Source organism: Vitis riparia, chromosome 19 (assembly GCF_004353265.1).
Source record: "Vitis riparia cultivar Riparia Gloire de Montpellier isolate 1030 chromosome 19, EGFV_Vit.rip_1.0, whole genome shotgun sequence".
NCBI lineage: Eukaryota > Viridiplantae > Streptophyta > Magnoliopsida > Vitales > Vitaceae > Vitis > Vitis riparia.
In genome coordinates, this window is record NC_048449.1 from 2,395,392 (window position 1) to 2,421,555 (window position 26,164).

General features: G+C 35.6%; 3 protein-coding genes across 8 annotated transcripts; 2 read left to right on the top strand and 1 right to left on the bottom strand.

Annotated features, from left to right (window-relative positions):
- Positions 1 to 227: 227 nt before the first annotated feature.
- On the top strand, positions 228 to 15,585 carry LOC117908991. 4 transcript variants are annotated; one of them, XM_034822875.1, is made up of 10 exons: positions 228 to 321; positions 971 to 1,311; positions 4,613 to 4,729; positions 6,507 to 6,589; positions 7,101 to 7,564; positions 8,410 to 8,588; positions 10,139 to 10,224; positions 13,311 to 13,444; positions 14,451 to 14,756; positions 15,334 to 15,585. In XM_034822875.1, the coding sequence occupies exons 2-10, from the start codon at positions 985 to 987 to the stop codon at positions 15,519 to 15,521; spliced, it is 1,884 nt and encodes a 627-aa protein (XP_034678766.1). In that variant the 5' UTR covers positions 228 to 321; positions 971 to 984; the 3' UTR covers positions 15,522 to 15,585. The 4 variants fall into 4 exon arrangements, with proteins under 4 accessions (XP_034678766.1, XP_034678767.1, XP_034678764.1 ...); XM_034822876.1 differs by lacking the exon at positions 228 to 321 and adding an exon at positions 374 to 762; XM_034822873.1 differs by lacking the exon at positions 228 to 321 and adding an exon at positions 780 to 863 and having other exon boundaries at positions 966 to 1,311.
- On the top strand, positions 15,493 to 25,538 carry LOC117908992 (ras-related protein RABA1f). Of its 3 annotated transcripts, none has more exons than XM_034822879.1 (4): positions 15,493 to 15,562; positions 18,330 to 18,609; positions 21,075 to 23,412; positions 23,499 to 25,538. In XM_034822879.1, exons 2-3 carry the CDS (start codon positions 18,389 to 18,391, stop codon positions 21,505 to 21,507), a joined length of 654 nt encoding a protein of 217 aa, XP_034678770.1. In that variant the 5' UTR covers positions 15,493 to 15,562; positions 18,330 to 18,388; the 3' UTR covers positions 21,508 to 23,412; positions 23,499 to 25,538. The 3 variants fall into 3 exon arrangements, with proteins under 3 accessions (XP_034678770.1, XP_034678769.1, XP_034678768.1); XM_034822878.1 differs by lacking the exon at positions 15,493 to 15,562 and having other exon boundaries at positions 18,181 to 18,609; positions 23,499 to 23,894; positions 24,019 to 25,538; XM_034822877.1 differs by lacking the exon at positions 15,493 to 15,562 and having other exon boundaries at positions 18,181 to 18,609.
- On the bottom strand, positions 22,742 to 26,164 carry LOC117908990 (glutamate receptor 2.7-like). Its single transcript, XM_034822872.1, has 5 exons — positions 25,695 to 26,164; positions 24,197 to 25,455; positions 23,815 to 24,121; positions 23,316 to 23,704; positions 22,742 to 23,162 (listed from the first exon to the last, which is right to left on the bottom strand). The coding sequence occupies exons 1-5, from the start codon at positions 25,960 to 25,962 to the stop codon at positions 22,755 to 22,757; spliced, it is 2,631 nt and encodes an 876-aa protein (XP_034678763.1). The 5' UTR covers positions 25,963 to 26,164; the 3' UTR covers positions 22,742 to 22,754.

Consider the following 26,164-nt stretch of genomic DNA (forward strand, 5'->3'; position numbering starts at 1 on the left):
AAGTATAATATATTTTGGACAAAAGTACCCTTTAACAATTAGGTCATTCAATTTTTAGATAAAAAGCTGAAGGGTCAAAAGGTGGGTTTTAACTTTTATCTGTAATTTTCAAGAATATGAATGATTTCTTATCGGTTTCAAACGACATGGTTGGATTTGGGGGTTGATTCGATTCGCATCGTAAGTCGTATTGTCGTAAGTCGTACCAAGATAAAACGACGCCGTTTCTGGATCCAAACTACGATATATGAAACCCTCTGGCGCGCCCTAACAGCAGCCCCCGCTCGATTTCTCCAGCTACAGTGGCGATCCCTCACAAAGGCAAGTTTTTGAATGCGCTCTTCTATATTTTTTCTCTTCTTTTTCTTCTTCTATGTCTAGGGTTAGGGTTTTGTTTGTTCAGCCACCGGCGGGGAATGTGGCCGGAGCCGCCGCCACGCGAAATGGAGAACACGACCCTAATGCTTCTTGCTTTTCTGACCTCTCTCTACCATATGGAAACCCAAGTCTAGGATTCTGTGAGGGGTCTGCGGAACAAGAATTCACAATTTGATACCCCGGAGACGCTGCGGAGGGAGAAGCGAATCGAAAAACCGCAATTTCGCAGACTCAGAGATTGTGCCGACTATGCTTTTTGTTTATCTTCCTAGAAACCGTGATTTATTGACGCTGCGATTTGGTTGAAAAACCAAAATTTTGGCGATATTTTGCCTTTTGGATGTTGTAATCCCTTTTGCGTTGCATGTTTTATAGTTGACGACGGTATGACTTATGATTTTGGTTTTGGAAGACATTGTCCTAAGAGAACAGTTTCAGCAATCTTTGGCTTTCCATGTGACTGTGCATTTCATGCATGATTCATGGTTGAAAATTTTTGTTTTTAATATTTTCATTTATTTATTCCATTCACTGTTTTGCGAATATTTGGTTTTTGTGTTTTGATTCTGTTAATTTGATGTTGATAGTGCAGGAGGGAGAGCGAAGATGCGGAAGAGGGAGAAAATTGGGTACGAAGATGTTGTTGCTAAGTGTAGCAATGCGAAGTTTGATGTTGGGAAAATTGTTGACAATGTTGATACCGATGTTTCATTGAGGCGCATTAAGAGAATTATATTATCAGTAAAGAAGCCATCCTATATTCGTAAGCTCCGCTCAGGTAAATTACGACATGAAGTTCGATGTAGATTACAATATCTTCTAAGTAAGCTTGTGGAACGGCACAATTGGAAAGAAGCAAGTGGTGTACTAGGCATGCTATTAAAAGGAACGTGCAAGGACACTTCTCCCATGAATAATCGGGTGAAATATTGGGTATGAATGTTGTGACACATTTTTCAGGTTTTTTTGGTTATTGTTTTTTCATCGGTTTTAGGTTCATTGGATGAGCAATGTCAGGAAGGAATAAATTTGGAAGGATTATAAAATTATGGATTTATGTTAATGGGTTCTGATGGAAATAGGAAGGAAAAAATTTGTGATGGCAGGTCAGTGGTGAATTCAACATTTTCTTTTTGGAAAAATTGAGAACCAGGAAAAATATTCCAGGAGAAGTTTGTTTTTCTCAAGCTTGTTTTTGTTTCCTCTCTCTTTTCCTTTCCCTTACAGTTTCTACAAACTAAATGAGACTTAGCTGAGTAGATGGTGAAAATTAGAAGTTTGTACAATTTTAATATGGGTAGGAGGTTAAGTTTGTTTTGTTTTTTGCTATATGATTGTTCTGGCTTCCATTATTTTTGTATGGGTGTTTTTGGCCAAAATAGAGGTTTTCATTTATTCAAACTTCTAATAGTAGCGGGTGAAATGGTCATATAGATATATGTGTAATGTATATGTAGCATATATCAAGCACTGCCAAATGAATTGAAAGGAGATCATATAAGATGGCCATGATTGCAGTAGATCTTAACTTGGGTATTTTTCATAACTCTTTCATGGTTGAGTTATGATTACTTGGGAGGAGGACTCAGTTGTTTGGAAGGGAGGGGAAAGTGGGCAGTTTAGAGTGAAGGATGCGTACAGCTGGTTGGATAGGGCTAGGGCTGTCAACTTTCCGAAGAATAAGATTTGGGTGGGAAGAGTTCCAACTAAAATCATGTTTTTCGCGTGGGAAGCTACTTGGGGAAAGATCTTGACTCTTGATAGGCTTCAAAAAAGAGGTTGGCAGCTCCCGAATAGGTGTTTTTTGTGTGCTTGCGAAGAGGAAAGCGTGGATCACTTACTTATTCATTGTACAGTGGCTAGAGTTCTTTGGGATTTAGTGTTGGGCTTAGTTGGGGTCAAGTGGGTGTTCCCTTATACTGTAAAAGAGGTTTTATATAGTTGGGGGGGTTCTTTTGTGGGGAAAAAAAAGAAAAAATTCTGGAATTCCATTCCGTTATTCATTTTTTGGATGGTTTGGAAGGAAAGGAATAGATTAGCCTTTAGGGGGGGGGTCTTAGTTATTCAGAGGTTTAAATATTCTTTTGTTTGTAATATCTGGGGTTGGGCTAAATTGTATATGGAAGAGGAGCCGCATTCCCTTTTAGATTTCCTGGAGTGGATTGCCTCCAGTTGAGGGGTGGTTTGTTTTTTGATCTTTTTGCTTGTTTTGGCCTTTGTTGCCTTGTATACGTCCTGTATACGTTGAGGTTTTTTGCCTCTTTAATGAATTGTGTTTGCTTATCAAAAAAAAAAATAACTCTTTCATGGTTGATGAGATGGCTTTAGTTTCTTATAAGTTATTGAGGATTTTGGCTTAGGGGTTATGTTTTTTAATCCATTTGAAATTCCAACATGATTGGGTTTTGGAGTGTATAATTTTATTGAGCTCATTCTATTGGTTGAGGTGTACCTATCAAAAGAAAAAAGAGGAGGGTTCAGGGGTGCCTTGTGACAAGATAAATGATCTCAAAGGGAGATAGAGGGATCTTGCACAAAACACTTGCTGGAAAGAACATTATGTCAATCACATGTGAGATTCCTAGTTCAATTTCTTTGAAATGTGGTGATAAAAGCATCTTAGTGAAAAGACTTTAATAGTCCCTACCACTTCGTGTGGAGATCGAGAAACATCCTGGAGATTCTTGCAATCCTTTTCCTTCCTAATATACCAGGGTGAAGAAAACAATAGATTGTCTTTGGGATTGTAGGCATTAGCTTTAGTAAGATCAAATATATTCAGGAATTGTTTGTGAAAATTGTAAAAAGTTTAGTCGATGCATAATTATAATTATTAAACAAACTTGTGTTTCCAGTTTTTTATTTATTTATATATTTTTTATTTGATAGACAAAGGTAAATTGAATTAAGAAACGCCAAAAACAGGGGGTGCACCCTATGTATATAGGCTGTATACATCAAGAGCCCATCCAGGCAACATAATAGAAAGAAAAGACCTAGAGAAAGAGAAGGCTAGCCACAACAAAGGGCACCCAAACAATTCAGAAAAGAAGGATTATCCAACTCCAAAAACTACTGAGACCACTCTATCAATGAACGGATAAAGAGATCCCTCAAACTTTGGTTTGAAAACTCTTGCTCTTGGAAGGTTCTTTGGTTTCGCTCTCCCTAACTACACCAAAAAAGACAAATCGAAGTCAATCTCCAAACTGCTCATTTCTTCTTCCCTAGCCCCTTGACTTTACATTCTAGAAGAAGATTTCTCACTAAAGCTGGGAACACCCATACTAAACCGAAAGTTGTTAACAACAAAGTCCAAAACTCCCTTGTCTTATCACAATGAAGCAAAATGTGGTCAACTGATTCTTCATTGTCTTTACAAAGGCTACACCTATTGACCATGGACCAACCCCTCTTCATTAACATGTCAACCATTAAGCTTCTTGTATGCTTTGTGGCCTTTTGCCTTTTGATAATATATTTAGTGTTTATTTATCAAAAAAAAAAACATGTCAACCATTAAGATTTTCCCCCAAATTGCTTACTAAGCAAAAAAATGAGTTCTAGGAGGAACACATGATCCCCAAATCTCTTTAGTTGGGAATAATAAATTGTTCTCAACCATTTTCATTCTTCCATACTAAGGAATCTTCCCCTTCTTGTACTTTTAATGTAGAAATGCGATCCAAGAAATGAGTTACCTCCTTTAACTCCCAATCTTGGAAAAATCTTCTAAAATGCACCTCCCAACAACCACCTCCATCCCCTTGCCTCCCCCAAAGGTTTTCCATTGTAGCATATTTGTGGGATGCTAGCTTGAAAAGAGTAGGAAAAACATCCTTCGACTTAGAATCCTCAACCCAACTGTCCCACCAAAAACTTGTACGTCTACTATTTCCATTACAAATACTAGTTCTAAGAATGAACTCATCCCACTCTTTTCTAATGTGTTTCTAGTTCTTTTAACATATCTATGGAACTTTGTCCATGCTATCATCAATGTGAATTTATGTAATATATATCAACAATATTTTTAGGTCACAATGGATCTTTCTTTGATTTTATTGAGTGGCTGGGTTCTGGTTAAGAGTGATAGTTGTTGTTGGGGTTCTTTTTCGGTTTCTGTGCTATTAGGCGCTATTTTTATACTTCATGTGTACTTTAGTGCGTCCTTGTGGTGTTTTTTATTTTTTATATTTTAATGAATTTGGTTTTTATTAATATTTTTTTTTAGGTCACAATGGAGCTTCTCAAGCATATAGAAAGTGACCACATCAACCCTACAAGGATTAAGCGCATCTATGAAACTTGGATGAGAAGGATTGGATCAATGAAAAAATGGCCGATTGAGGTATTCCAAATTTCTTCTTGCATGATTGTTGCTAACTTGTGCAGTGTTCTAACGTACTCTTAGTATACTTCTATTAGATGATTTTCTAATTTCTTTTTGATTTGCATTATTACAGAAGTCAATATTCATATGACTAATAGTATTTGATGTTTCTCACATTTTCTTTTATAACATTAAAATTGGATATTTGTTAGGAGGGACAAGACCTTGGAATTTGTCGTTTTTCTATTTAGGAACTTAAATATCTTGATTAAATTTTGAAGTAAACTTTTTGTCATCATGATTTATTTGATTTCAACTTGTTTCAAACTATAGTTACCACATAAGAAAAAAACTTGGTTAGAACTATATCTATAGACTTGAGAATGTATCATGAAAACCTTGGAATAAGATAAGTGAATGCTTTGGCTTTTGAATTGAATTACTAGTACAATACTTTTGATCATTTGTAATGAAATTGTAATGTTAAGGGAATTAAAATTGCAATTTTGCATTGTTAAAACAATTGTGGTTTATTTAAGCATGAAAAATGTTTTGCAAGAAGTGCGTAAGGCTGTTGGTTTGCTTGAAACCATTATGAAAGTTTAACGATCTAGATTAGAGAATTACCTAGAGGGGGGTGAATAGGTGTTAGGAATTCTTTAGGCCAAAATTAATTATTTTTAATTCTTTAACTTTCTCCTTTGATATGAGGAATAGAAAAAATAAAATCAATGCAAAAGACACAAAAAATTTTTACATGGAAAACTATCCACATAGTCTCCTAGATACTAATGTTAAAAAACATGGGGTCAAAGAGCTTTAATCACAAATCCACTATTTGAAAGAATAGTACATAGTTTTACTTGACGGATGTTATCTCTAAGTCTTACTTCCCAATACCTACAGTGTACTTCACGTCCAAGACGCAGCAGCACACATGCTCCTACTGGATTCTATCGTAACGCATGAGGAGATGTTGGTCTCCTTCTCAACCTAACAAATGCAAAGACAAACGTCTCGAGGGTTTTGGGACACAAGGAAGGCTCATTAGGTTTTTTCGATATTCACATAAAAAATCAAAACCTTTTTTAGCATGGTATTTATGGGATACAAATACTTAGTGGACTGAAACTTGAATTTTCAAAATAGAATCGATTTACATATGGATATAAATATAATTGTAGAGATTGGAATCTCTGCTGCGAGCACTTGAGTGCTTGAGAAGATTTTAAAAACAATTTAAAACATTTCATTTAAATTAAAAATCTCTGACCCACTCCATGCCTAAAATAAATCCAATTAACTTTTTTCGAACCTTTCTATACTTACCTATGCCATTCCAGTGCATTGCACAATAACCTTGAGTCTTCAATGGATAGTAAGACACAATCTAGAAAAGTTGGCGTTCCTTTAGGTGCTCCTTGTATATGTCCTGTGTGCTCTAGCGTACCTTTTTCTATTACTAATTTATACATACCTATCTTTACTTATCAAAAAAAAAAAGGCACAATCTAGAAAAGTCTTAGGCTAAAATGAATGTAACAAAATTGCCAACATAAAACTAGCTGACAAAGTAATAGACAGATTACTCTTTGGTCAGTACATAATGAGTTAGTACATTAGACTGGGTATTTTTGATAAATATCCATCTATCATCTAGTTGCAGGCTTCCTCATTCTTGGCTTGGGAACCAGAAACCCGGAGCTAAAAGTTTTTACACACATATTCACTCACAGATTCATATTGGTACATGTGTCACCATATGCTTATTCATAAACCTTTGCTCATTGATCAGGACAGATTTGCAGTTCAATTGGAGTACATCCTTTTTTGTCTCACACAAGGTAATATCGAGGAAGCACACCAGGCTGCTATATGGTATGGTTCTCTTTCTTCCTGGTGCATTTTAATTTGCCTGTATGAAGTGGTTTGTTATAAAGCCAACCTCATGGAAAATTCTTTTTTCTTATTTCACTAATTTAGTTTCAATATTAGGCTGGGTGTGCACTTATCCTTTATATAAAAGAAAATGTTCATGTACAATGTTGGGAAGCCCATTTTACCACATATCCATGAAACAAAATTTATTGGATGCCTTGTCCTGCCATTCATACTTATTTGTCCTTGAATGCTTGGGCTTTCCTAAGCTGTCACCAAATCACAACTCCTAAGTCAAGTGTTTGCAAGCAAATAGCATTTTTACCATGGTTTTATAATTATAAAAATTTAACCTGATTTTTTATTAACCTCTTACTTTCCAATTCATGTATTTCTAAAAATCCTTTTTTTTCTCCTAGAATGAAAAATATTTGAGATAAAAAATAATACTTTATTTGAGAATACAGTAAATGAGTGACTTCATCTAAACTAATTATGGTGTTCTTCTCAGCCTCATGCAAGAACGTGATTTTGGGAGTGGCCCAATTTTAAATTTGGTTGTTGGATTGGCATTTTATCAGCTGTGGTATTTCACTATCCCAAAAGAGATGCAGCTGAGAGATTTAGGTGAGTCGTGCACCCCTACGGAATCAGAGATGTCAGCAACAAGATTCAGCAATACTGTTGGAAACTCAGAGGGTTATAGTGCAATTGATGTTCTCAAGGAAGAGTACTCCTCTGAGAGTGATTCAGAAACCTCTGTTAGGAATGATAAAGGAAATGCTGTTAATGCTAATATTGATCTACATAGAGAACTTTCCGAGGGGATTAATGATAACCTACGGAGTGAAAAATCCTTTCCCCAGCCTCAAGACTTCTACATGAATTCTGCTGGAAATACTGGACATGAAGAAACCTCTTTTCCTTATGATGGTGACAATATTACGCAACTTGCTTCCATTTTCTCTGGACATGGTGAGCTCCAATTTTGTCTCATATTTATTCTCATTGAACTAGTTTTATTTTGTTTTCTTATATGTTTTTAGGCTTTTGGTCTTTTGATCTTCTCCAGGAGAGGGTCAGATTTCATAAGTTATTTCTTTACTTCAGTGATCAGTCTTGCATACTCATCAATCTGAGTATTTGGCAAGGTGGTAGTAGTTCATACTGCAGCTTGTTACCATAATGAAGAATTTCCTTAATTAGCTTCTGGTTGTGTTCAGTCTATCATCAGGTCCTGACTGATGAGATCTTCTGATTAGTTTGTAGAGTGAAGGGCTTTGTTACTTCAATGTGTTTATATATACCGAATCTTAGACCGTGAACCTTCAAAGGGAACACCTCCCTTTAGCATGACTAAAAAAATGATCCCAACATGTTTTGGGGGTGTATCTAACAAATAATTTACTTTGTCTATGAGTATAATTATAATAGCTTTTCCATGGATACTCCACTTGTCCTTGAAAGCGAGGTGATCTGCTCTTATCCAACCTCACTTCTGAACTTGTCCAAATCTGATTTCTTTGATGGGTAATGCAATTTCCCATTTTTTTTGTCTCTTTTCTTTTTCTTGGTGGGGTGGTGTGTGGTGATAAGCAAAGAAATATGATAAAAGAATCAGTAAAGGGACTAAGCCCAGTACATCCAAAACATACAGAACACTGCGAAAAATAAAATAGAAAGGAAATGAGAAATGAAAAGGGATAACTGTTTTACATTTTGTCAATTTTTGGGCTCTGAAATGTCATTGTTAGCCCTGTTATACTTGGTTCATGAACATTTTCAATGTATGCTGATTTTTTTTCCTTGTCTTGCCAAAGAGAGATGGGATTCATGGTTGTTGCCTCTACGGTTACCGCACTCATATGCAAATTTTGAGGACTTAATCCATTTGCATAGGGAGCTAATCAATGACTATTATAAGAGTGCAGTGAAGTATTTAAAGCTTGCCCTTTACTCAACGCCTCCGATATTGGCTGCACTACTTCCATTCATACAGGTAATCTCAATATTCTTTTTCATTCTATGTTTGCTAATCATTTTGTAAATCTTACAAAATAAGGGGATCTTAATGGGATTTTGAACTTCCAAATCTACAATGTGTTTTGACAATTTGAGCATTAACCTATGTTGTTATTGTCTGGCCAACAAGGCAAGCTTTTATAAATGAGTTTTCAAAGTGCATTGTTTTCTTTTTCTTTTTGGGTGTGGTGACAATGATATTCTATAGAATTAACTGACAGTTAGTACAGCAAGACTATTTTCATGCACAACAAATGGATAGTTACCTATTTAATGTGTTAATTAAATAGCCTATTCAAGCATTGCCTTCAAAAGGTCAGAGGTGGTCCAAGGTCTTATTTTTCTATCCATGTAAAGTGTAGCTTGGGCTCTCAAAGATAGAATAGGAAACCAAGTTGCACAAGCATTGATTCAGAACAGAAGATAAAAATTTAATAAAGGAGTAAAAGATATTTTCTCAAAAATTCTTTTGTATGTACCTTGTGGAGTTGGGCTAGGGTGTATATTGGAGAGGAGTCCTCTTCACTCTTAGGCTTTTTGGAGTGGCTAGCGGCCACTTAAGGGTGGGTAAGGGTGCTTGTTTTTTGTGTTCTTGTCTCAGGCTGATTTGTATACTCCCTGTATGCTTTGTGGCCTTTGCCCTTTAATATTTTGTGTTTATCTATCAAAAAAAAAAAAAAATAGGCTAGCTTCTTGGGCATTGTTTGTATACTTTGTGTGTACTTTTTTCGCCACTTCTAAGCATTACTAATACAATCTCTTATTTACCTATAAAAAAGAAGAAGATATTTTAATAGGTATCTGTGGTCTAGCAGCTTGCCATGAAGATGCTTTTGTAAGCCTATAAATCTGAGAGATCTCAGAGTATCCAAAAAAATTTATTGGAGTACTTTCAAGTATCTTATACCCAGACACCAGAAAGAGAGACTCATGTTAGGAATAGTCAAAAGAAATCGGTTTTGTTGTTTTTTATAAGCCTAGGTTTAAACCTGGGAAATCTAGTGTATGCAAAAGATTTTCTTGGATTATTTTTAAGTATCCTAGACCCAGAAAACAGGGAGCTTTTTCAGGCTGCCGATGAAAGCCAATGACCATGATCCTTATATGTTCTCGTGAGATGGCTCACCTTGACCAGTCTTGGCCTTCTCTCTGAAGCTCAAACTGAGCAAAGAAGAAGAGAGTTGGAAGACAGAGAATGATGTTACACGCGTATATTGATGGCTCACTTGACCAGTATTGACCTTGTCACTGAGCTCAAACTGAGCTAGGAGAGAGAAGAGGGTTGGAAGGCAGGGGGAATCATGATACATCTTTGTTTGTAATTTTTGTTTTGCTTGACTTGAATGATATCTTATCCTTCCAACGTCCTTTTATCTTTTTTATTAAATAAATTGTTTGTTGCCTATTAGAAAAAGAAGTCCTAGATGGTACTTCATCTAGTGCATGTTTGCTATAGCTGTGTTCAATTTTGGATATGTTTACTATTATGATGTAAGTGGTTTGTTAACCACATTTTTACTTTGTCAGTTGTTGCTGCTTGGAGGTCAAGTTAAGGAGGCCCTAAATGAGCTTGAGAAGTTCTCCCACAATTCAAACGCAACACTTCCTATTAGGTATTTCCCACAATTTAAGCACAACACTTCCTATTAGGTATTTATTTAGTTATTTTTTCCTCTTTTGATATTTTTTAATCAAAAACAAATATTTCATTACCATGAAACAAGTACAACGAAGGATGAAAAAATCCTTCTCCCATAACGCAATCTATACATAAATTTGATCAGAATTAGAAGACACCATGCTACTCTCGAAGGCAAAGGTCATTGCACAACTGAAAGTTGTTGCAGTTACTGTAGCACCATCAAGATTTAATTTGATGCAAGCCATTATAGGAGGAGTCCATATAAGGAGTGTCCTTGGCTCACCTAGCAGATCTGCATACTAGGTTGCAATCTAGCAAAACAATTCTCAAAGGGGTGCCCATGCATGTTGCACTAGCTGACGCCCAAAAGAAGGGGGGAAATTAAATCTCACATTAGACTCCAAATTCTTCCATTTGCCCTCAAAAACCTTGCATTTCTCTCTTGCCAAATAGTCCCAATTAATGTGAGACTAGCAATAAACTGGATTGACTTACCCCTTGGAAGACATCCAAAACCCTGCTAAGAAATGGTTAACATTTCCACTATATGCTCCTAGGTGGAACCCAATTAAATCTGGCAACTTTGAACAACCTATGCTATAATGTCAATGTACTCAACAATGTAACAAAAGGATGATCCACTATTTTCCTACTCTTACACGACATTTTGCTCTAGACTAACAGCTTTGTAAGGTCGTCTTATTTGCAGCAAGCCATTGGTTTTAACCTTCCTGTTGTCACAGGTCATGTGAAGGCCTTAACTTTCAGTGAAGTTTTAGATTTTGAAATTAAGTTTGCAGGAAAAAAAGGAACATTAGATGGTGGAGAAAGGGTTTTAAAGACTGAATGGACTGAGGTAGATGAGATGATTTTAAACATGAAACCTTCATGTCGGGGGAAGTGGATGATAACACACATAAACTACAGTTGACTCAAAGAGAATAGGTTTCTCAGTAAGTGAAGATAATAAAATTAGACCTTAAGAAAACAGGAATCTCAAGAGATGCAAGAATCTCTTGCCATCACCACTCTATAGCGGTTTGGGAATTGAATGCAAAATGGTTGATCACAACAAGTATATTCCAGAAAATGAATTTTTGTACATCACAACAAGTGTATTCTGGAAAATAAATTTTTGTACCATCACCCAGGATTAACCGGTGAAACAAGAGAAATCAAAGAATACTTGTGGAATGGCCTTTCGAGGAGTATTTGGCTAAATTCATTAATATATTGTGCTGGGTCATAACTGTCATCTGATAATATACGTATCTCCAAAGACATAGCCTGTTCAACCAAGTGAATGGTTGTCATAACCTGTGTGCAATTAGTCACTGGTACGAGAGCATCCGCAAATTCTAACTTCCCATTTATTTGATCTATTTGAATTTGGTAGTTCCATGATAATGGAAACCATGCTTTGCTCTGATATCATTAGTAGATTATGAATCATTATCGTTCATCACCAAACCTAGAAATCAAACCATGCTTTGCTCTGATATAATTAGTAGATTATGGATCATTATTGTTCATCCCCAAACCTAGAAATCATGGTTTCTATGACCTGTGTATGACACATCAATATAAATTCATGTACACATTATAGCAGATCCTGGCAATGAGAAATGAATTTTTTGGCAGACGTGTGTTCGACTCATCCCCATCTTAATGAAAACAAAATGCATTTATATTTATTTTTGATTTACCATTTTTTTGGCCAAGCTGAGTTAATTTAAAAAGTTTCTCCTCTGTTTCTTTCTCCTGTGACATCTTCCCCAATCCTCACGCAATTATTAAACCTAGCTGTGGCCAATTCTTAAATTCATCAAGTGTGGAATGTGTTGTGTGTGTGTTTGAGAGGGGGGATTGAATCTGAATGTTATGTGACTAAGTCAATATGGGAAACTGTTGGTAAGCTATAATTTTATCCAAGCCTGGGATGGCCAAACTCATGGACTGACTTATGGAAGATTCTTGATATTTCACATGATAAGTTACCCCCTTCTCTTCTTCTTTTGGGGAAAAAAATGATGTAACAAAAGAAGAAGAATGTCACAGTTTTGATAGCCATTGGATTAAGGAGATTTTCAAGAGTTAGGAAACACATATAATGGTTTCAACTAAGGAATTGCTGTGAAAACCATCATTAAAGATCTTATCAGGGAAAAAATATTTTTTTCTTGATGCCTTATGTGCTTTTCACTCATATCAGGTTGGCACCTTGCCATATAGTTCAATTTATGAAGAATTCTCAAGCAGCCTGGAAACAAGACTACCTCTAAAGAGGTATGTGGCCCATCTCTGAGGAGATCATCTCCAGTTCCCTTGCTGTTTTGGTTGCCTAATCCATTCTCCTTATGAAGGGAATGGATAGACTTCTTATCACGGTTCTAAAGTTCGATGACTGGTTATAATATAGTCAGTTGAATTTGGATTTCAATGGCAGCTGGATTTGAACTGGGTTGGTTAGAAAAAAGTTTGTCATATTTATTTTGTAGTTCAGGGAATCATCTCGTTTTAATAATTTCATCATTTCATCTGAAAGCTCGGAGTGTCAAATTTCTAAAATTTGATGAAAAAATAATAATAAAAGTAGATTCTCTTGTTGTCAGACACTGGTCACTGGTTTAGAAAATCTGGATTGGCACTGAAAAATATGGAGCCATCAATTATTGTAATAGAATGCCTTGCTTGGCTACACTTCCTTTATTATGGGCTTGATGATGCTTTCAATTATGATGACCTTTTGGGCTTGGGTCAAGTATCCAAAAGCAAAATCAGAGGTGATTGGGTGTTTAGGGATGAGTGGATTAGGAAAGCACTTAGAAACATACAATAAAATTGTATTTTGTAATTCAATCAGTTAGATATGGTTTACGAATTCTATTTTTTGTCAATTTCTGAGAACTAAATTACACAATCTTTTGCTATATATTATTGTTCGTTACAATTTTGTTCTAAGCTGTAGAGTTGGATATCCTTGCCATTTCATGTGATAACATTTTATTAAATTTTGAGAAAGAACTGATGTACCCCCCCTTTTTTTCTTTTTCTCAGATTGAGGGCTAGTGTTCTGGAGCATTTTGATCGTGAAAACTGTGTGGGGCTCTCAACCTGCTTCGAGGATATTCTGAAGAAAGATCCAACATCTTCCTACTCATTGGCTAAGCTTATCAGCATTCATCAAAATGGTACTATCTCTTGCTAAAACTTTGATCATGACATTATTAAGATGCAAAATCTGTTCTTTTTATTAAAAAAAAAGAACAGATCTGTTCTTTTTATTCTGTAATTCCATTTTCCTTGCAAGGGAACTGTTAAAACTCACACAACAGAAGAACTAGTTATGTGATAACTTTTGTTTCCTCTGATTACTGTTGTTTAATTTATGTTTCCGGCCAATCATTTGATTTTATAGACTTTTAAGAGAACTAGAAAGTTGGCTGAGCCACACCCTCCCCACTCCACCCACCCAAATCACAAAACCAGATTGCAAGAGCTGAAGATCAACACTCTGTTTGGCAAGGGAGAAGAGAAAAGAAGAGAAGATGACATTCCGGAAAAAAGTCCTCTGTTTTCCTCCTTGTTAAGTTAATGAAGAGAAAAAAAGAAGGGAAACAGAGATGAGTGAAGAAAGACCCTCTTTCTGCCAACCAAAATTCCTTGTTTTCATTGATTTTTGCCTCTGAAGCTTCTATTTGTGAAAAGTACTCAAATATGGTATTATGAAATACAATGCCCCTTGTACCGCATACTGATATGAAAATAGTTGTTTTCACATGCTCAATCAATTTTTATAGAAATAGAAATGCAAATATTATATGAACTTAAGAGCACAAGGAAAAGTTTTCCTTTCCCAAGGGTGTTATCTTGTGCAGAAAGGAACTTGGAGCCTTGGAGTTCCCTCTGCTCTCTTGCGCATCTTCAAAACATTCTTCCTTAGATTATAGAATACCACTTATATCACTTTTTCCAGTCATGATTTTTCTGACAAGTAGTATGTCATTTAGATTGATGTATCTCGTATGGTTTATCTAATTATCTATATCTTTGTATATTTTTTGTTTCCTTCTAATGTCATTCACATGTTCTCAATTTGCGTTTGTGTACTTTGGGAACTGCGAAATGGTTATTATGGAGTGACCGAAGATCTTGCTGGCCTAATATTTCTTCAATTACCTTAATGTAAAATTTCAGGGGACTATGATGCTGCGTCACTGTTGGAAATGATAGCTTTACATTTAGATGCTACCTATGCAGAATTCGACATATGGAGAGAGTTTGCTTTATGCTTCCTCAAGATTTCTCAATGTGAGGAAGATCGAATGTCAGTTTGTCTTGATGGAAATGAAGGCAAGCACAAGCCGAAGTATGCTGTTCGCTTCAATAGGATTCCTAACATATTTATTGAGGGGAAATCAGGAAAGGCTTGGAGATTTCGCTGCAGATGGTGGTTGACACGTCACTTTAGCAAGAACATAATCAATTCTGAAGTTGCAGCAGGTACCTTATCATGTTTTATCCCTTTCTAAATGTCTCACTCATGCTACTACTTGCACCATGTCACGGATGACAACAAACATAAACTAGATATATGGAGTAAATCTAGTTTATATAAACTAGTATATCTAGACCCAACTGGGTGCTTATTTTCTAGTTCTTTGCCGGTTGGCCGTGGGTGTATAGGTATTGTATACCTTGAGTCGCTCTTTGGCATCTCTTTTCAATAGATCTTTTCTTTACCTATCAAATATATGTATGTATATATATATATATATTTTGGCTGAATCAATCAGATTGGATTTGGGTCAGGCTCAGGCTCCTCTTATCCTTTTAAAGATGTTATAAACTTGCAGAAACACGGTTTCTTTGACATCTACTACCTGGTGTATATGCCTTTAGGAAGGGAGCATGTATGTCTATGTAACTCAATACATTTTCACAAGAAAAATGTTTGCCATGAAGATGAAGCACAAAAGAACATTTGCATTGAAACCATTCATGCTGTTTTCGGTTCATGGCTTTTATGACCTTATTTTCCAGTAGTTTAATAGAAAGTTTTCTGCCATTTAAATTGCAGGCAAGTTGGAGCTCCTAACCTACAAAGCAGCCTGCGCATCGCATATGTACGGACAAGGGTTTGAATATGTTGTTGGTGCTTATAATTGTCTGGACAAGGAAAAAAACAGGGATATGTTGTTGTTCTTGCAGATGCACATGCATACTTCTACTGGATTCTACTCATATTTTGGAGAGAGAACTAAATGAAAAGATAACTCGTCTCTGGAAGAGGTGATTTCTTCCACTTGGTGAGTTACATTTTCTTGGCTAATTTCCTCTGCTTGAGAGTTCTTAGGAAGTGAAAAAGTAGAGGATGCCAGATGTGGAGATTAGGTAGTTAAAAGAAGTTTGGAATAGCTTTTTCTATTTTTAGTTTTATTTGAAAGTGAAAGTCATAAATTTTAAAAGATAATATTGGTATTATCAAAAGTTTTTTTAAATATAAAATAATCTTTTGGATAAGCTAAAATAAAGTTTAATTTGAGTGGAAGTGCTTTATTTCTGAGTGTATTTTTTGAGAGAATCACTTATTAAGTGTTTTAGGAAGCACTATAATTAAATTTTCAACTCTTTAAAAGTACTTTCTAATTTTTTTTAAACACTTGGGTTTTTTTTTTAAAATACTTTTTATACTTAAAAGTGTTTTCTAAAAATACTAACAAATAGTTTTGGAGAAGGGCTTCTCCATTCATGGGTTTAGGGTTTGGAATTTATAACTGGTTTAAAGGCTATAAAAATCCAAAACAGCTATTAAAAAAAAAGGTTGTTTTCTACTTTTGTATTTTACCATTTTCCTTTTTCTTCTTTTATTTTATTTTATTTTTAAATATCAATAATGTTGTAATGTTCAATAATTAATTGCTTTGTGAATAAAGTGTAATTGTCTTATATATGGTTTGTTTATGCATAAAAGGGTTTTTAGGTTGTCATAAAGATGCCAATGAGATGGATTAATATGTGCCTTCCAAAACATTGGTATCATTTTAGTTGCTTAGGCGTACATTAGCTTACATTTTCAGAAAATGTAGGGCCTATTATTTGACAATTGTTTTCGAGTATAGTTTTCCGTTGTTCAAAAAAAAAAAAAAATCATTTGGTAACCAGAAATTGTTTTATATTCTTAAGAATAAAAAATATAGTGTTTTTAAAAGATATTTTTTAATTATTTTTTTTATTTTTATTTAATTTTTAAGGGTGGTTTTAAAAAATAATAATATAGACACTTAGAATGATTAAAAATAAAGTACCAAATGTAAAAATTATTTTTAAAACATATTTAAAAATAGGTTGAAAATATTTCAGGTCCTAATAAGACATTTGTTTTACAAAATATTAAGAGAAAAACCATTTTAAAAAACAATTTTTTGGGATTGTTTTTAAAAGCAGTTATCAAATAGGGTCTTAGTGTCCATGTGTATGCATTTTGTGTTTTTGTTTAAAGGGCTTTTTTTGTCTCCACACTTCATGGACTTCCCACTTAAGCATTCTTTCACTCTAATTAGATCCTTTATTAAATGCAATTTGTTGTACAGTTAATAGGAAGTTGATAATGTGGATTTGGGTTGATTTTAAATTGAATATAATATAAATCATAAAAGAGCAGCCAATTTGCCGGATTTGAGGAAAAGTGTGATAGAAAGAAAATAAAAAAAATAAAATAAAATAAATCAATGAAGAAAAATAAAAATAGATTTAAAGTTAATAAATTATTTTTATATAATTTTTTAAAATTTAAATTTATTTAACTTATTTTCATCTATCATATAAAGATTAAATAATTTAGAATTTTCTTTTCATATGGTACTACTTTTTGGAATCAAACATCACCCTACTTTCATTTAATTTATAATGATTATTTGGTTGTACCAATAATTAATTCTAGCCCTATTTTGAAAAATAAGCATCGAAATATTTGTGTTAAAGAACAAAATAATTATCATAATTAGCTTCATTTATTGAAATGATTTTTCCTTTTTCAAAAGGTGCCTATGTGATATGGAGACAAAAAAATTGATGGAGGGTATTTTTATCTAAAAACATATTTCGTGTTTTTTTAAAACTAATAATTTACACTAGTTTGAATCATTTTGTTGAATTAAGAGAATGGCTTGACATACAAACTACGAGAAAATATTGCTTCTTATGGTTTTTTTAAATGCATGAAACTACTTATTTAATATATTTTTATAATATTAATAACATCATCTCTTTGAAATTATGATATCCGTCTCGACTTCCTTTGATAGTAATTTTAAAAAGCATTTTTAGTCTGAAAAACACTTTTCGAAAAAATATTTTTATTAAAAAATTTTAAATAAAAATATTATTAATTGCATTTTTTAGTGTATTTGATAGTGATTATAGGAAGTGTTTATAACCTTTACAACACTTGAAAATTTTCATCCTTCAAATATTAAAACATGTTTGAAACACTTCCTATAATTACCACCAATACACTCTTAAACATTTAATTAATTAAATTACGTTCATGACCTTGAATGTCTCGTAGCAAACTTTTAAATTGAATTAATTTATCATTTCTAAAAACATTGAAGCCTTGTTTAGATCAATTTTCAACAAAAACATTTTTTTTATTAAAATTATTTTGAATAGAAATACTGTCAAATGCACTCTTAATCATTTAATTAATCAAATTATGTTCTTGACCTCAAATGTCCCGTAGCAAACTTTTAAATTAAATTAATTTATCATTTCTAAAAACATTAAAGCTTTGTTTAGATCAATTTTCAACAAAAACATTTTTTAAAAAAACTGTGTTCTGAAAATGTTGCCAAACTGTACAAAAACAAAAAACAAAAAGGCCCAGTGCCAAACATGGATTTGGGCCTTGGGCAGCATTTTCTCAGTCCTCAGAAATTAGTTTTCAAAAAACTGGAAACAGAGTCGCCAAAAACACCACCAACCTCCTTAAATTTTCTCATGCAAATGCTGTGACTGTCTCGTTCTCTATTCAAAGATTCATCCATTCATTCATTCGTTCATTCATGTGAATAGGGTTCACAAATTTTTTATCTGAAAAGTGAGAAGTGAGAACCCACCAGCATTAGACCCATATGGCTGCCTACAGAGCAGACGACGACTACGATTACCTCTTCAAAGTGGTGTTGATTGGAGACTCTGGCGTCGGAAAATCCAATCTCCTCTCCAGATTCACCCGCAATGAGTTCAGTCTCGAATCCAAATCCACTATCGGTGTTGAATTCGCCACCCGGAGTATTCGGGTGGATGACAAGATCGTCAAGGCTCAGATTTGGGACACTGCTGGCCAGGAGAGGTTCGTTCTTGTTCCCATGTTGGTGTTTTGGTGATTTGGGTTTTTTCTTTCACTCTGTTTGGTTGATGGGAAATTGTGGGAAAAGGAAATACGGAGTTTTGGGTTTTGCTGCCATTCGTATTTTGGTTTGTTTTGTGTATGGGATTTTGCGGTTTAAGTTTTTTTTTTTTTTTTTTTTTTTGGTTGGTGGGAAATTCCGGGATGAGACAATGTGGTGGAGTTTGGGGTGTTGGACCCATTCCCATTTTAATCTCTTTTGGTTGTGGGATTTTGTGGTTTGAGTTTTTTTCCCTCTGTTTGGTTGTTGGGAATGTGTGGGAAAAGAAAATGTGATGGAATTTTGTATCTTAGGTTCGGGACATCACTAATTGGATCGCAAGTTTTGAATTAGAACCCTTTGAATGCCGAGTAAAAGTAGGAAAAAGAATTCATGGAGTTTTGGATTTTACATTTAGTTTAAACCAATTTGCATTTCAATCCTTTTCATTAAATTTGAGGTACTTTGGTTGTTGAGAAATGTGGGAAAACAAAAAATTCAGATTTTGGATGGTAGATTGTAGATTGCTTTGTTATTTGAGATATGAGCCTGATATGATTATTTGGCATATTTGACAACTGAATCAACCAAAGCTTGGCATTTTTCTGTTTTTCCTTGGGTTTTTGTCAACCAACGGTAGGATTATGGCATCTTTCTTGTGAAATGGGTTATGCCACTGTTTTTTGAATGACGAGAGAGGATTTTGTTTTCTGCCACAATTCTATTATGATTTTGGGTTTTTATTGAATGTGATTATTCATTGGGACTTGAGAATGATTAGCCTTCAATTAGTTTTAACTTTTCTTGAATTCAAAATCAAAGGCTCTGAAAAGAATTCTTTCGTATAGATAGCAATCCTACTTCCCTAATAAATTATAGTCAAACCAAAGAGACAAGCCTAGGAAATTCCAGTTTTCTAAATTTACCTAAAAAAATTAGCAATAAAATATTACAGAAAGGATCACTAAGTTAGATTGGTCTGTCATTATCAGAGTTTCATTTTCCTGTATTTTTTTTGGCAGGACTTATTTTCTTATTTATGCATTCAGAACCTTTCTCTTTTATATTATATTGTGGTTTGTAATGCTTCCAATTGGAAAAATTGTCTCTGGTAATTTTTACTTAGATATGATGTGGTGAATCTGAAATTTGAGGAGATAGCAGTTACTTGGTGTATACTTTGTTACAGTAGATGGTTGCTTGAGTTTGTCATCTAGCCGCTTTTCGATGGCTTGAAAAATTGCATGCATGAATAATTTAATTGAAACCTGCTGGCAGAGTTTTGTACCAGTTTTGGTGTTATGATGGTACGGATGAAACTCAAAGTGTCCATGATTCTTCAGTGAACATGCTTACTCTGTTGCATACAACACATTTCATTCATGGTGGGTCACCAGCTTGTAACAGTTGTGCTAGCGTTCCCTCCTAATCTAATAAGAAAAGGAATTGGGGAACTTGAAAATAGCACTACCTTGAAGTTGAAGCATTGGGTCTGCTTTGGAACGAAAATTATATTTCATTAAGTTTTTTGGAGCCTAGGATCTTTTGTTGTCACTGTTTCATTCCAGTTCTTTGGAATATGCCTGCTGGATGAGAGACAGTGCTCTAGGAAAAAACTTTATGGCTTTGTTTGAATCACGAAAAGTACTAGAGAAAGGAAAAACAATAGGAACTAATCTTTTGTTTGGTTTACCGTTTACCATAGAAAATAAAAAAGAAAAATCAAATATGATAAAAATAATTTAGAAATCTATATATTTTTTAATTCTTCATTCTTTGTATAGGAGATAAAAGAAGAGAAATAAATTTGGAAAGCATGTGAGAAAAATTCATTAAGAAATGTGTTTTTAAGTTTCTTTCATTTTCTGTTTCATTCCATTTTCATCTTATATTTTCTCTCCCTTGTACTTTTCCTCAAACTATCTAAGATCCAAATGGGGGCTTCATGTTGAAGTAGCATCTCGTTGATTTTTCCTGGATAAAGCATTTCAGTAAAATAACTTGTAAAAGATGTACCCCTATTCTTTTATTTCTTCTTGAGACATGGTGGTATAGATTCTCTTATCTATTGTTTGAATCTCACCAGACGCATTTTATAGCATGTGCCCTTGTATTTTATGGAATTTGTCTGACAGATACATCAAATATAATCTGAATAGATACCTCAACCTCCCAACAGCCTCCATTTTGTCGTTGATAATTGTCCTTGCTTGTCAGTTGAATCTTATGCCATTATCTTTCCTCTGCAAGTTAATTTTAAGCGTTTGTCTTATTATTGAGGGTCTGACTTATTTGGTCGCTTTATTTGGGGTTTAACAATGTGCAACATAAAAATGTCCATTTGCTTTTTTCTATCAGTTATGAATTACAAATGTTTGAATTTAACATTTTGGAAGTAATCGATTGTTACATTTTTTCTTTATCAAAGATACCGTGCAATCACCAGTGCATACTACCGAGGTGCTGTTGGTGCACTCCTTGTCTATGATGTCACCCGACATGTTACATTTGAGAATGTGGAGAGATGGTTAAAGGAGCTCCGGGATCATACTGACTCGCATATTGTGATAATGCTTGTTGGCAACAAGGGAGACTTGCGTCACTTGCGTGCAGTTTCCATTGATGATGCCAAGGCATTTGCTGAGAGAGAAAACACTTTCTTTATGGAGACATCTGCCCTTGAGTCCATGAATGTTGAGAATGCATTCACTGAAGTGCTCACTCAAATATATCAAGTGGTTAGCCGGAAAGCCCTTGATATTGGGGATGACCCTGCTGCTTTACCTAAAGGGCAAACCATTAATGTTGGAACCAAGGATGATGTTTCAGCTGTAAAGAAAGCTGGTTGCTGCCCCTCCTAATAGCAGACGTGAATGATCAGGAAGTAGGAAGTAGCCTACCTTCTCTTCCTTGCCATAAAATTTCAAGATTTCCTCAAGGCAACTCATGGACTATGACTCTCTAATTTTGCTTCTAATAGTGTCAGTTTGATTGAATGGTGGAGCTTGACTGAGCTTGGCCAAAACTTTTGAGTCTAGAGGAATTCAGCTTTCTTCCGGATTCTCTTTTCATCTGGTGCCAAGAATTTCATAATATTTACTTTACTTTTTGCCCACTTTGTGTATTGTTTCACTTACTTTTTAACTGCTATAGCTTGTGCTGTTTTTAGTTTTTTCTAGATTAGAAATGTTGTGGGACAAGCAGTAAAATTTTGTATCTGATTGAATGATAGTTGTTCAATGCTGGAAGATGAAATTGATGAATTGTTTCCTCCATAATGTCTTAGTAAAGAGGCTCCTCAATAAGCATCTGGAATTTCATGCAGTCCCTGAATTGTGTTTTACAGGCGATGATAAATGCTCAAACTATGTGACCGTAACTGTGCTTTGTTCTTGCACTACTATTTCAAATTATAGCTTGTCTTTTTGTTGTTTGTTTTTTCTTTTTCATTTCTTGGATTTTCTTTCTTTCTGTTGTAAGATTCTACCAGGCTAGCTAAGGCAGCAAAGCTTTCTTGGCATTGTCTGGAGGTAGGGGCAAACACTGGCTTCTTCACTCTGCTAATCTCATCTAACTTCCCTGCAATATTCAGCATTTTGAGTAGCTTTTACAATTCTCTTTGATGCATCTTCCCCTCTTTATGGATTTGCTACTGTCAAATATGAGTTTATGCTTTAACTAGTCGCATCAATGTTTGCCATTCAACGCAATTTTGGCTCATCTGATATTTTTCAATCTACCTTCAATGGATAAGCCACTCTGTTTCCATCAAATCATAAATGAATTTCCTTCAGATTGGTTTGCTGTCAATGGATTTACAACTAGTTTTGTTCCCTGCATGCCTAATGCATTCCCACAAACCTCAAAGGTACGACTTGCTGTTAACTTTACTGATGTTATTTATTTGTGCAGGAATACATTTATGACTGTTGACAAATATTCTCTAAAATTTGGATTGTTTGGGTTAATTTAGCATGTTTACAGTCGCTATGATTACATAAAAATGCTGGATACCTTCTAGATCACATATGCAGTAAATTGTGGTTCTTCTAATTATGGCTCACCATGGCACAGTATGTCTAAAGTGTTCTTGTGAATCCCTCGAGTCTCAGACATTTCCATGGCTTCCTCTGTATGTCCCTAACTCTACTAGAGAACTGGTTCTTTTGAGGTCTCCACCAGAGAATTGTGTTCGTTGTGCATGGTGATGCATCCAGGATCTCATTGCTGCCGATATCAGCCTCCAAATACCTATGTTTTCTAACATAAAATCCTGGAAATGTTGCATCTGACCTCCCACATAGATTGCCAGCGAAACTGTTGATGTAGCTCCTGTTGCTAAGAAGAGCACCCAAAGGCTGTCTGGGCTAATGCTGTGATCATCTTCAGCTTCCACTTCCAAGCATTTCTGGGAGTGGACCAACTTGTTACGTAAGTACATTATCTCGCCCTTTTCATACAATTTCACCACCGCTTCTGAGATGTCTGGAAGTATAGTTGAACCCTTTGGAAACACCTGAATAGAACCACAACAGAACACAGAAGAACAGACTTCAAGACTTTTTTCTTTCGTCTCTCCTTTTCCCTTTGGTTCTCAGTAAGAAAAGTAAAAGATGAGAACTAGGTAAAGAAGGATAGAGAATGGGAGAGATTCAGATAACTGACTCACAAAGCCTAAGCCTCCAACTCTGAATGTTGGCCCAACAGTAACAAAGCCCTTGCAGTACTGGGCAAGAAACACTTCTGCGTACAAGGATTCCATGAAGGTAGCTGCTATCTCTCCCCTTCTAAAAGCTTGAGGATATTCTTCGAATGACCTAATATCTTTGATGTTTTTCGGGTCTATTCCCAGGACTTCCTCCAGATATTTTGGGATAAAGGACCGCAAGCTGCAACCAACCACAAAATTGTTATCCTTGAGGGACTTGACACTGGGTTTGAGCTGCTGGACAGTGAGCAGGGTGCTGAGATTGGCTGTGTAGCTTTGTGTTATGACCAGTGCCACAAACAGCCAAACCACCATGGACAACCTTGATAAATTGCTATGCAACTTCTCCCCTGTGGTGACCAAAGATGTAAACTTCATTCAATATTGAAACTGGTGATGGAAGGGAAAACAGGATGAATCCATTTCAAATCTGTGAAAACCAGAATGGATATCAACTTACCATGTAAAGAGAAGAGAGTAGTAAAGGACATGCAAAGCAAAGTTGCTGTTTGGCTCAGTATAGAGCCTTCAAATGCTGAGGTATGATTTCGTTCTATTAGCCATAGCACACAACCACTGTAAATAGTTATTACACCAGTCAGCACCCACATGGCCTTGGTGAAGGGTTTGATGAACAACCACGGTCTACTTTCTGTTTCAGCAGGAACTATCATCACCAATCCAGGTTCGCTGTAGGGGTGTGTAAAATCTGCGTGTTTCCATCGCTTTGAAATTATTGATATATCACCTACTACTGCATCAAATTCCTGAACCAATTTTCCATTTAGATATGCTTAAGACAAGTTATAGTATCAAGGAACAAAGGAAAAAAGATCTCTTACTTTGAGATGAACCTGCTCCACCAATGAATCATAGTTGCCACTGTAAGGAATGAGCTCATATGTTACAGGGTATTTCAGGTGTTCTAGAGTTGCATTGAAAACCTCGATGGAGAATCCGGTAACAGAATAATGGCTTCCATCATATGTCACATTAACGAACTGTTTGAATGTTCCATGTTGGGGGACACCAATCCGCAATGGTTTTTGGCTTGTTGGAAGAGACCATCCTCTTGGAACAGACCAAGGGCCTCCTGGCCACAGCACTTGTCCAAGGACTTGAAGCTGCCTACTGTATGTAGATTTCTTATTGGTAGTCTTGGAGAAACCTGATCCCTCGAACCAGAACCCGAGTTCTCTGTAACTCTTTCCAATCACATTAATAATCTGAAAGATGCGCTGTGGAGCCAAGCTTCTCCTGTTGAATTGGATTCTACTGTTTAGGCCATGGAAATCACTGATTGCTATTCTTTCTAAAAATGGTTGGATTAACCCTTTTTTGCTGCTTGGAGCTGTCTCCATTGCAAGAGCCACAGACCATACAGCATCATATGCCTGCAGAGCGAAAATACCAGGCTCATGGTTGTCTTCCTTGGGATACAAGGAATGAAACTTCTCTCTGAATCTGAGATAGAAACCTTGGAACCGTGGTCCACTTTGAGAGAAGTAGCTCCTCACTCCTAGAATGCCTTGCATTGATGAGATGATTGCAGAATTCATGGAATGTATAAGATTTGTAGTTCTGTCTGTAATGATCCAAACATATCCCTCTTCCATCATGCCCAATTCATTAGCTGTTTCAAATAGATGTGCTGCCATTGATAAAGAGGAATGAAGCACAAAGACTCTTGATTGCCTTCCTTTAAGTCCCTCAAGCTCACCTGATAAAGGAGAAGAGGAATTGACAGTAAATGGTGGAAGAGCCAGAAGGTAGCCAATTTCTGAACCCACTTGCTTGAGGGCATCGGCAAGACATGGAATGATATCAGTGGCTGCAGAGTCAGTGTCCTCATATATTACAGTGATCCAACGCCATTGCCAGGACCCAACAATGGCAGCCACTGCGTTCATTTGCAAGTATCTACTTGGTGAGGCTTGAACCAGGAATGGCCACCGATCTGTTGCCCATTTGGGAGTTGAATCAGCCAATGAAAGAATAGGAATACGAGCTTGGCCACCAACTTCTGCGACTAAAGACACCTCCTCCCAAGTATGAAGGCCTACAATGGCCTGCACTTGCTGCTTCTCAATGAGGTCCATGGCTGCACTTCAGATCATTATGGTTAGAAACACTATTCATTATCTTTCTTTTCAGTTCATATGAATCCTACTTCGCTTTTTTTCAGATCATAGCATGCTGTGCCATCATTGATGATAGTTTTCCTAATATACACAACGAAATTGAGCTCAGCTTAGTGTTCTTTACTGATTACATATTACCCGGAATTCTTATATGCCATCATTGGAGCCTATCTGAAGGCTGTGATTGTGGAAATTTTACCTGAAAGCCTCGCACGAAGAGGATCGCCTTGAGAGTCTCTCGAATGCAAAACCAGTCGTTGATTTGTCTTGTTGTAGAAATCATCAATGGCCAACTCCATTGCTACTTTCTCTTCTTTGCCCACACGGGAACCATAATCAACGATGACTCCTATACTGCCATCGCTGTGGCTGGTGCCTCCATGATCAGCTGCTGCTGCTGCTGGTGAGAGCAACAGCACCCAGGCCATGAAAGACAAGAAAAATCGACTCATTTGAAGGTAGCCCATCTCCTATATTTTCTTTGTTAGGAAGAAAAGCTTAATAATACATCCTAATACATCATATATCAGCATATACATATATATAGATGGATCTCAATTCATAAAAAAATGGTAGTCTCTATGCTGATGTGATACTTGCCAGTTCCCTATTTACACGTATATTGACAGAATCAACTGGTAATTACCAGATATTTTCTTATGAAATTTC

What these genes read in the sequence shown, in the direction of transcription:
- LOC117908991 (XM_034822873.1), top strand. An exon ending in CACTACTTCCATTCATACAG is followed by an intron (nt 8,589 to 10,138) that starts GTAATCTCAATA and finishes TTACTTTGTCAG; the next exon opens with TTGTTGCTGCTTGGAGGTCA. An exon ending in AACGCAACACTTCCTATTAG is followed by an intron (nt 10,225 to 13,310) that starts GTATTTCCCACA and finishes TCTTTTTCTCAG; the next exon opens with ATTGAGGGCTAGTGTTCTGG.
- LOC117908992 (XM_034822879.1), top strand. Translation starts at nt 18,389, where the DNA reads ATGGCTGCCTACAGAGCAGACGACGACTACGATTACCTCTTCAAAGTG. An exon ending in GACACTGCTGGCCAGGAGAG is followed by an intron (nt 18,610 to 21,074) that starts GTTCGTTCTTGT and finishes TCTTTATCAAAG; the next exon opens with ATACCGTGCAATCACCAGTG.
- LOC117908990 (XM_034822872.1), bottom strand. Translation starts at nt 25,962, where the DNA reads ATGGGCTACCTTCAAATGAGTCGATTTTTCTTGTCTTTCATGGCCTGG. An exon ending in TGGAGCAGGTTCATCTCAAA is followed by an intron (nt 24,122 to 24,196) that starts GTAAGAGATCTT and finishes AAATTGGTTCAG; the next exon opens with GAATTTGATGCAGTAGTAGG. An exon ending in TACTCTCTTCTCTTTACATG is followed by an intron (nt 23,705 to 23,814) that starts GTAAGTTGATAT and finishes TGGTCACCACAG; the next exon opens with GGGAGAAGTTGCATAGCAAT.